The following is an 11,481-nucleotide window of genomic DNA, read 5'->3' as shown; positions in this document are numbered from 1 at the left end:
TATTGAATGCGTAAAATAACGTAGGGAAAATGAGCATGTATGTGTATTTAGGTTACTTACTTGTAGGACGTGCTTCAAGGCGAATTCCATATCCAATTTCACCATAGAAAGTATAACACAGGTCCACCTTTTAGTAAACATCCAGTTTATCGACGTGGAATGTATAAACAAACACATAAATTCGGAAGGATCACTAGGGTTTTTACGGCTAGCTCACACAAAGTCATTACTGATAACAGCTCGATGATTGACACAATAAACAATGACGTGACTATAGGTGTCGCAGCAAAATCATACCCGATTTAATAAAGCTCCATTCACAGAATATTAAGAGAAAAAGAAACATGTGAACTGACTCTGATTAAGACATTAAAAACAATTTATTTTAGAAATAAATAAATATAAATAACATAACGTTAAAAGTTGTTTAAAAATAGGAATAACAACTTTTAAAATTAAGGGGGAAGGTGTGATATGTGACAGAATGCAAAAGTTGGGAACTAAATTCTATCGCGCATAACCAAGATGACGGATTAGCGGGAGAATTCAAATTAGTTCACGAATATACGTGATGTTACTAGGGTGGAATGAAGTTTATAAATGTTACAAGATGGCAATATATGTCAAAACAATACCTCTCTCTGCCTTAGGATTAAAATAATAATTATACTTAGAATAAACGCAGCGTTAGGTCATCGCTATTTTAGTACCAAATATGAGTCATAGTTAAGTATCTTTATGATATTAAGGCGCAATAAGACAAATGTAAAACGCAATAGCTAAGGACTTTGGACTTACGAATGTTTATATTTCAATCTTATAATAAGTAACATTATGACTCATTTCCTGTAGGCGGAGTAAAATGACCTACTTTACAGATTGGCAGATTTTTTGTATCTCGGATCTGCAATTTTTACCTTAAACCTGCGACAATTAACTTAGCAAATTTAAATTAAATCTATTCTGAGACTATGTAATAAAAATCAAATCTCAAATAGAAAGCTCAAATTACTTAAACGCGAAGCGCGTCGTCGCGATCGGCTCTCGCCGAATATTATAAACAAATTATCAATATGTAAATCAGAAATTGTGTAACAACCAACTCAATTGATGGTTAGTTAAATATTTATATGTGCACATAGTGTATAACAATGGAACATTAATAACTTCAATATGCTAACAATATAATTTGAAGTGATAAATTAAATTGAGTTTGATTTCAAAACCTTAGTCTTCTCCTGGTTATGATTTTAATCATACAACGGCAACAACGAATCAGCGTCCGACTACAGTAGAATTAAAATTCTACTACAGCGCCAGTGACGTAACACATACGTATCAGTCTGGTATCAGCTGTGTCAAAGCAGCACTAGCGCAGCGAGTAGACAACTTCGAACTTCTAAGGGTCTGTAGGTAAAGCAGATTGCATGATAACCGTCAGAGAAAGCTAAGTCAAACTTCTGCTGTAAAACCTAAATATATCCGTCGAAAATCATTATTTGCATAAATAAACTTTTTTCTTCCTCCAACTCTTTGCAAGACCACAAACGATCCTTTAATATTAATTAACATTTCCCGAAAAAAATTTCCGCGTTATTTAAACTTTTATTTTTCAATATGGGTGAAAAAATCAGCTGTTATACTCATCACATGGCCTTAATGATGTAATAAAAAATTATAGAGTAATTTTAAGTTGGAAATGTTCAAAATTTAAGTAAATTATGAACTTCTCTCATTTTAAAATAATCCAATTTTACCAGTTTAGCAGTTTAGAAAGAAGTACATATTTTTTCATTGAAAATTAAATTGATGACTTAAATTCTTAAAACCCATGAGAAACAGGAACTGCTTGTTTATATATCACTAAAAATAGAGCGTGAGTAGGTACTAGGTACTTAACAGTTTTATCAACCATCGCTTTGTTTTTAGGAAGGAAAGAAAAAAATGAAAGAAATCAAAGTTAGGAGCATCGATAATGAAAAATAATTCTTTTTCTTCATTACAGGATTCTGTTAATCATCTTAACAAAATATTGCAAAAATTAAATAGCTTAAATTCATATATAGTAGTCAAGTTTATAAAACCATTTTTTTGCTTATTCATCATGGAAAATACTCATTAATAAAAATTCCGTAAATATTATACCTATTATTCGTTTCGATTAAAAAATTATTTTTCTATTTTCCCTCATACTTTTCGTGATAGGAACTTCAGAGGGTGCCTGGAAGTGAAGAACACAAAATTGTCTATGTTAAACTAGTAGTTGGAACTTACTTTCATAAATAAATTGCCTATTTTTATCATTTAGGAAAAGAATTCCTTATATCCATAGATATTTAATCTCGACCTAAACCTGTAAGTCACTTCACATGTATTTAATTTTACGATGCAACTGCTTCCTCTTAACAATAATATTTTTAGTTAAAAATGTTATTGTTTTATTGAACATTTAACATTTTTTGTTAAAAAGTTATATTTTTTGATCGAACATTAAACTGAAATCTTTCTTGGTTGAAAGTTCAACCGTTTAAAAATTTTTAAGTACATCTGTTTCATGCGCAATTTAATTTTTTTTATGAAAAGCAACTTTTTGGTTAAAAAATAATCTTCTTTGGTTGATCATTCAACTATTTTGTCGAAAATTTGCCTTTTTTTTGGTGAATCCAACGATTTTTTATTTCAAATAAAAATATTTTCTGGTTGAAATATCTACTATTTATTACATTATCAGTTGAAAAGTGATATTTTTTTTATTTGCTTAAATATAATAATTTCAACTAAAATTTCAATTTTCGTTCGAAAGTTGATCTTTTTTGGTTGAAAATTTGTTTCTGGTAATTATCTAATCTTCTTGTTTTGAAATTTCCTCTTTTCTATTTAAAAATTCAACATTTTGGTTGAATACAACGGCTTTTGGCGCGGTTCATCTAAATTGTTCTTTTTCTATTTATTATTTTCATTTTGGACGAAAATTAACTTTTTTGTTGAAAGTTTATATTTTCGGATGGAAAATTGAAATGTTCTAAAGAAAACTCGTCTTTTGGCTTGAAAGTTCAACAATTTGGATATACACTGTCTTTCTTGGCTGAGCAATCTTTATTTTTTAAGATTTAGTCTTTTTTTTGTTAAAATTTAATTTTTTTCTGAAAAATAAACTATTCAATTTTTGATGGAAATTTTATCGTTTTTAGTTGAAAATTCATGTACTTTGTTTAAAAATCATCTTTTTGTTAGAAAATTGTACTGTTTTACTTTAAAATCACTCTTAGCAGAACTTTGTTGTTGAAATGTCATCCATTACATTTTTGTTTGTTTGAAGATTCATCTTTTTAGTTTTGAAGTTCAACTAACTTCTTGAAATTTTATTATTTCATTCTGAATTAAAGTCTTTGGTTGAAAATGCTTATTTTTTCTTAAAAATTCACCTTTTAGGTAGAAAATTAGTTCTTATGGTTGAAATGTCACCCATTGCATATTTGTGTTCAGAATTCATCTTTGTAGGTTTAAATTTAATCTGTTTTATTGAAAATGTTAAAATTTTTTTTATTTTTTTTTTATTTTAATATGAACTGGTACATTTTTCTTGTCTAAACTCCATGTTTTTTTGTTGAAAATTCAACTGTCTTTTAGAAAAAAATTTTTTTTTGGTCCTAAAGTTTAACTATTTGGTTTAAAATGCAACTGTGTTTGGTTCAAGTTCAATAATTCGACCATTTGGTTGAAAATTCATCTTTTTAGGTTGAAAATTTAACAATTAAGAATGGAACTGTTTTCTTAAAGTCATATTTTCTTGTTAGAAATTTGTAATTTCGGATTAAATATTCATCTTTTATGGCAGCTCAATGTAAGGAAATTAAATATATATATTGAAATTAGCGATTTGAAAATATCAGAATCAGCATCTACGAATTTTTCCGATTCCAAAGGTATATACTTGCGTAGGAAAGTTGAAAATTTGAAGAAGTTTAATTGAAGAAACTTTAGCTCAATATTCAATTTGATAATGCTGAATTACCCAATCTTTAAACGTTATGGACAAATTACACATCGTTGGAATCGGAATAATTCGAACATTCTGAATATATTACTTTCAAGTCGGGGATTGCAGAATTATTAATTTTTAACTTTTTTAATTCAAAAAGATCGAGTGAGTGAAAAACTCAAATGGCTACCTGGGCCCTTGTAATTCGAGACCTACGCGCGATGAGGTCCGTTTCTTTTATGGCTAAAATCTCGTAAAAATCTTTCAAACTATTTGAAAAAGAAGCCCAAGGAAAGTAATAAATATTAAATTGCGATTGGGACCGATGAAAAGAGAAATTAACAAAATACGTGTAGAAAAAAGGGTAAGGACACTCCACCAAGAAGTGACAAACTACTCACTACAGAAAGGCATGGTTGGTTGACTGTTAACTCAGTTTGGGTATGCCCATCCTGCCTGGGATTCTATGGTTAAGATTTTATTACTTTCGGTTTATTGTTCGACTTTTTACTTTGGACCCCCAAGTCTTGAGCTTTAGTGATTTATTTTAGAGCTTAGTATTTTTTTTTTTTACTTTTACAATTGCAAAAATATGTTTACTTAAAGTTTAAGTTATGATACGCAAGCGGAATGAATTAAAAGATTTCAGGTGAAATGTTTCATTCATTTTTCTATAAAAGAAAAGCAAATGATATTCTTTCCAAAATTATTAGAATTACTTTGCAGTAAATTATATAAATATAGAAATATTTCAAATGTTGATTTTCTGTAGAAAATAATTCGATTTTAATCTGATAAGTATTTTTTTCTTGGCAGTCTTAAAAAAACGTTCTAGATGTATAAAATAAAACTGTCGAGGACAGAAGTTTGTTTCGTACAAAATACGTAGACGGAATCGACGAGGATATTCGCAGAGCACGCGAAGTGTCTCTAGTACACAGCAGAGGTGGATTCGAGATCCGAAATTGGATATCAAACTCTCGAGCAGTCCTGAGCGCTTTACCATCAGAAGCAGTAACGCAACGAGGAAAGGAACTGGCATTCAACGAGGTGGAATTACAGCGAGTGCTCGGAGTAGTCTGGTCACCTGAAAAAGGCATATTTACCTTCAGCACTGCTTTTCCGCGAGTGGATCAACGACTGGTTAATGGAGAGAAACATCCTTCAAAACGAGAGGTATTGAAATTGATCATGTCCGTTTTTGATCCTCTAGGTCTACTCGCAGTAGTGACGATCAGGGGAAAGATCCTGATGCAAGATCTATGGCGGGCTGGAGTAAATTGGGATTCGCCGCTTCCAGACAATCTACTTCCGAAATGAGAGACGTGGGTAGCCGAGTTGCAGAGGGCCACCGAGATAAGAATTCCACGATGTTATACCCTGGGAATCGGAGAGGTAGGAGAAGTGCAGCTACACATTTTCTGTGACGCGAGCGAACAGGCGTTCGCAGCAGCCGGCTATCTTCGATTGGAAGGGGAGAGTGGAACGAGAGTAGTTTTGATAATGGCAAAAAGCAAGGTAGCTCCCGTAAAACAATTGACGATACCAAAACTGGAACTGCAGGCAGCGGTAATGGGCAGCAGATTGGCGCAAACCATCATCGGGCTGCATACCCGAAAAATTTGCAGAAAATTCTTTTGGACAGACTCTCAAACTGTCGTTCAATGGATTCGATCGGAGACGAGAAAGCATCCACCGTTCGTCATTAATCGAATATCCGAGATCCTAGACTCAACTTTATTGGAAGAATGGCGGTGGGTCCCAACGATACATAATGTGGCTGATGATGCGACTAGAGACATTAATCACATTGACATAACATCTTCAAGTCGTTGGTTCACCGGGCCGGAATTTCTAGTACTGAACGAGCAGCACTGGCCAAAGGAGAAGCTATCCGCTGAACCTGAAATTTGTTTGTTAATGACAGAGCGGGAGGAATTTGTTGATTTTTTCAGATTTTGATCATGGACGAGACAAATCCGCACTATGGCGTGGGTGATTCGTTTCGTCGATAGGTGCCGTAGAAAGGGTGAATCCGGAGAGCTGACAGCATCAGAAATCTCGAGAGGCGAGATTAAGATTTTGCGGGCATCACAAGCAGAATCATTTCGTTTAGAAGTCAACACACTACAGGAGGGAAGAGAACTAAAGCGATCTTTCACCAAGATCTTCCAACTGTCACCTATTTTGACCAAGGGCGGGCTGATTAGGATGGATGGTCGTATAAGCAATCCAGAAGTAAGCGCAGCAATTAGAACACCCATAATCCTGGATGGAAAGCATCACGCAGTCAGATTGCTCATTCAATTCCATCATCAGAGAGCGGGACACCTGGGACGAGAGAGGGTAATAAATGACCTACGAATGCAGTATTGGGTAACCAAGATCCGACTTGTAGTCAAGAGTGTGATCAGAGACTGTCAAATGTGCAAGATCCGCAAGGTGAGACCATTAGCACCAAAAATGGCACCACTTCCGGACATACGTACTGAGAGATCCATCAGGCCATTCATCAACACAGGGGTGGATTATTTTGGACCATTGACCGTGACCATCGGACGGAGGCATGAGAAAAGGTATGCAAGCCGTGCACCTCGAAATTGCAGCCTCCCTGACAACGGATTCCACGATAATGGCCTTGAGAAAGATGATGGCCAGACGCGGAAAACCAACGAAGATCTACTCAGACAACAGGACGAATTTCGTCGGAGTGAGACGGGAACTACGAGAGGCTTTAGAGGAGCTGGATCAGGACGTGATTCAGTAAAAACTGGCTACGGAGGGCATCGAGTGGCACTTCATTCCACCTGGAAGTCCACATATGGGAGGATGCTGGGAGCGGCTAGTAGGGTCAGTAAAGCGAGCCTTGGAAGCCACCATGAAAGAACAAGCACCACGAGAAGAGGTCTTGCAGACACTGTTTGCTGAAGCAGAGTACTCGGTGAATAGCAGGCCTTTAACCTACACATCAGAAGATCCAGAATCCCTAACACCAAACCATTTTCTACTGTTATGGAATGCCGGTGGGCATGGAGCACCAGGAAAATTCAGCAACGACGATCTGCTGCGAAGGAACCAGTGGCGGCGATCTCAAGCCATGGCCGAACAATTCTGGAGGCGTTGGGTACGTGAGTATCTACCTACTCTGAATCCACGAACCAAGTGGTTCACACAGGGACGAGATCTACAAGTGGGAGACGTCATCGTTATCTGGGATAACCAGCTTCCCAGAAATCAATGGGTACGAGGTAGAATATCGGCAGTCTATGCAGGAAGAGAGAAACGGGTACAAGTTGCAGATGTGAAGACAGCCACGGGAACTTATAGGAAACCAGCGCACAAACTATGTATCCTCGAGTGACATGTTGGTATTCCTAACTGACTAGAAATACGGGAAGGGGAATGTCGAGGACAGAAGTTTGTTTCGTACAAAATATTTATGTAAACCGTTGTCAGCTCGTTACGCTTGTCGAGTTTCCACCCGCACACAGACTCATGGAAAATTCCATGACCTGCGCTAGAGTGGAAGCTAAGAAGGGCGGTTTGGGCCTGACAAGGGGTTAAGGTCAGTTCGCATTCGACGAGGGCATCGATCGCACGCTTCATTTCGGAGTGATAATTTTCCAAAGAGCGCTTTATTTTTCCTAAACTATTATACGCATATTTAGCAGTTTAAATCAATCATAGATACCAAATTTTACCGGAATATTAATTATACATATCTTTTCTTTATTAAATTATATATGTTCGTGCAATAACAATCATTAAATTTAATTAACTAAAGTGCAGTGTTTTCTTCCGTTGACCTCACCCTATTTTAGTTTAAACGCCTATTAATTTAGAACTTTTACGAAAATCACTTTACAAAATTAACAAAAACAGTTATTAAACACAAAGTATAGCAAGTCATTCTTAAACTGAATATCACAAAATAATGTTAGAAAAAAAAACTAAAACAAATTTCAGAGTATGAGCGTCGACAAAAAGGCGGAATATAATAGACGTGCCAAGGATTGTAAGAAAGGAGGTGCTGGTAAAAAAACTGGAACTGGTGAGAGTATGGACGCCGTTGAAAGAGAAAAAATGAGGAAAGTTGAGTTTGCGCAAAATATGAACGATGAAATAGAATCTATCGTGGCAATGGCAATGGAATTCGGAAGTAAGTTTATTACAATAATTTTCTTTTGCATAGGCATGCCACTTAAACCATTTTTGCGATAAGCAATTTAGAATATAATTTTAATGAATTCTCTTTTAAACAGATCTTCCTTTAATAAAGTTCAACTTCATTCACTCGAATTGGTTCCACACAAGATCGTTGGAAAACAATGAATTTGACTACATTCCTGCTGAATTTGCCGTTTCCGAATTCTCATTGAAAGACGGAGTCACAAAGATCTATCATCAGATATTAAAAACTGAAATACGATGTGGTTACACCAGAGAAGCCATGGAAACCAGCCAGGAAACCCATCAGCTACCATGGAACTTGCAATGTGGAGAAGATCGCTTCGAAGTAATGGCCGAAAATCTGAAAGAATTCCTTAAACCGGGCATGGACGGGAATAAATATCCGGCCTTGTATACCTCAAGACAAATCAGCCCGGCCGTGAAAGCACTTATAAAACGATTGACCCACAGTTTGAGTAATTATCAGAATAATATTTTTTATCAATTTTCAGGGTGGCCGCTGGACCGGAAAATGACACTGAATTTATTTATGCCCTGGAATTTTACTTTTAAAAAAGGCTGTCCGAACTTTGATTTTAACCGATTTTTAAATAATTAGTTGAATTGTTATCTCTTTCGATCATATCATTCAGTTTAGAATGCGTACTTCGAAAATCTTTCACTTTAAACATTTTCCATGTTATATTTTTTTAAGTTTACATTTTAATTTAAAGAATCTTAAAGTGCAGTTTTAACGACTTTAATAATTAAAAATTAGAAGCGTTTCAATCAAAGATGTTTTATGTGAAAAAAAAGAAATAAAAAAACATTTTTAGTTAATCAGCTGTCAATATAAATTAATTAATGATTTTTAAAACTGAATTATACTTAAATATTTAAAAAGGAAGTAATTAATAATTTGACAAGACAATTCGGAATGGCAAAATATTTTATTTTTAAACCATTTAATTTGAAATTTTTTAATTAATAAAAAGAACAGCGACTTAATATTTAGAAATATCTGACTGTTTATTAAAAATCAATAAGTATAAATTAAATGTTCAAACTAAAGAAAAATATTAAACTTTGAACGTTACAATTTTAATTGTTGTTTTTAACCAAATTTAATTTTTGAGTTAGATTCTTGAATTTTTATGTATAAATAACGAATAAACGTCTATTACCCGTAGTAAAAATTCGAGTAAGTTAAAGAGATATTTAGAAGTTTATAAAAAAATCCAAGTTAATTAAATGATTTTAAATAATTTAAACCAACCAAATTCCAAAAACAAAATTCTGATGCAAATAGTTCAAGGCCTAATTTAAAACCAAATATAGATTTTGGCAGGTCACGAACAAAAAATCTAGAAGCATTTTAAAACTTTTAAAGGCTTCAGAAGAATAAAAAACATTCCCTTTGAATGAAAATGATTTTTTGTTTTGAAAAATTAATTTTTAGAGAATATTTAAAACATTTAGAAAGGCTTACAAAATCATCGAAAAAAGTGATTTTTTCTATTTGGCAGGATTTAGAAAAATGATTATGACAAATTTTAGGAAAAATTCGAATAATTTTAGTAGATGTTTATTGTTTAGAAGTTTTGAAAATGTTTCAAAAGTAATTTAAAATTTGAAAAAATGTTAAACAACATGTAAATGTTTCAAGATTTTAAGATTTCCAAATTCTTAAAAATAAAATTCATTTAACTTTTAATTTAAGAAGTGTTCGATTTATAACAAAGATGTAACCGATCAATTTTTAATATTTCTAGCTTAAAATTGCTTACAATGATTTGCAGCTCAGTTTTTATTACTTCAAATAGAAAACATTGTAGCATTAGAATTCGAATTTTTAAATTTCATTGACCGTGAAAAATGTTTACGAACAGGGAAAAACCGAGAAATGATCGGGATTTTTTTTATGTGATTAAAAAACGGCTACCCTGATTTTAGATAGTTAGCATTTCTATTGTTATATAGGGTTTCTACCCTACCTGGAAAATCTGGAATTGTCAGGGGGATTGTTCCGGAAATTTGATGGTATTTTCCGGAGCTTACTTAATTTGGTTAAAATTGCAATATAAGATTGAATAATATTTATTTCTATCATGTAAAACTAGCTTTATGTTACTGTATTTAACTATTTTATTAAAAATTCGTTTTTTTAGAGATCAATTATTTTAACTGTTAATTGAACTTATATTTTTAGTTGAAAATTGATCGTTTTTAATTATAAATTCATGTACTTTGTTGAATATTAGTTCGTTTTGTTAGAAAATTGATTTTCTTGGCTCAAAAGTAATCTTTTTGCTTGCAAATTCAACAGATTGATTACAATTTTTCTCAATTGACTGAAAAATCCTTCTTAGTTAAAAATCAATTCTTGTTGAAAAGTCGTCTTTTGGTTAATTTCATCTGTTTTTTAAAATATTTTGTTATTAACAATTACAATCTGTTTTGGTTGAAATATCATTGTAAGTTAATTCCCTTGTTAATATATTTTTTTTATTTAAGATTCATCATTTTAATTGAAACTTCATTTCTTTGGTTGGAAAATGACTTATTTTATTCGGAATTTTTTTTGTTGAAAATTAAGTTTTTCAACTGAAAATTTAACTAATTGAGTTACTTATTCCATCATTTTAATTAAAAATTTATCTTTTTAGTTGAACATTAATTTTTTAACTAAAAGCTTAGCTGTTCGATTTTTGGTTGAAAAATTATCCTTTCTGGATGAAAATTCGTATTTTTAGGTAGAAATTAATCTTCTTGGTAGAAATTTCAGCTTTTTGATCGAACATTCAATTATTCTAGTTGAAGACAACGAATCTATTAATATGGCTCATTATAAGTGATAATTTCATCAGTTTAGTTGAAAGCCAAGATAAAGCCAGTTTGTCTATTTTTTTAAGTAGACATTACAAAAATATTGTAAATTTCAATGTTTTCTTAAATTTTAGGTAAGGGAATTTTTTGGAATTCACCCTGAATTCTTAATTTTCCTGAATTTTTTTAAGTGACTTGAAACCTTATAAATTTTCTCAATTCTATTTAATTGAATGCAATTTTCTGATTTTTAAAAAGATTTTATATAATTGATCCTAAATTATTTTAACCTCAATATCCAAAATAATCAACATTTTTTAAGTGTTCTTAGGCTCATTTTAAAACTATTTTTCCAGTCTCGCAACAGCTTATGATCATAAAACTAAAAATATTTCCTCTCACAGTGCAAAAGCTTACATTTGTAACAAAAATGTTGGACAAATTTCAATATTCTTTGTGGTAAGAAAAATTTTTTTGTAAACATATGAAACATAAGGTTATGA

At 32.5% G+C, this 11,481-nt stretch overlaps 1 protein-coding gene across 1 annotated transcript in view; it reads left to right on the top strand.

Annotated features, from left to right (window-relative positions):
• The window catches only part of LOC117179490 (protein maelstrom homolog), a 29,078-nt gene that overhangs the window by 10,477 nt on the left and 7,120 nt on the right, over window positions 1-11,481 (top strand). Inside the window, exons 2-3 of the mRNA XM_033371349.1 lie at window positions 7,949-8,141; window positions 8,245-8,628. Coding sequence (XP_033227240.1) covers window positions 7,949-8,141; window positions 8,245-8,628 — 577 coding nt within the window. The remainder of the gene's footprint in view (window positions 1-7,948; window positions 8,142-8,244; window positions 8,629-11,481) is intronic.

The sequence above is a fragment of the Belonocnema kinseyi genome, chromosome 9, assembly GCF_010883055.1.
Source record: "Belonocnema kinseyi isolate 2016_QV_RU_SX_M_011 chromosome 9, B_treatae_v1, whole genome shotgun sequence".
Taxonomy (NCBI): Eukaryota; Metazoa; Arthropoda; class Insecta; order Hymenoptera; family Cynipidae; genus Belonocnema; species Belonocnema kinseyi.
Note: the sequence above shows the minus strand (reverse complement) of the source record. Positions and strands in the feature narration are given on the sequence as shown.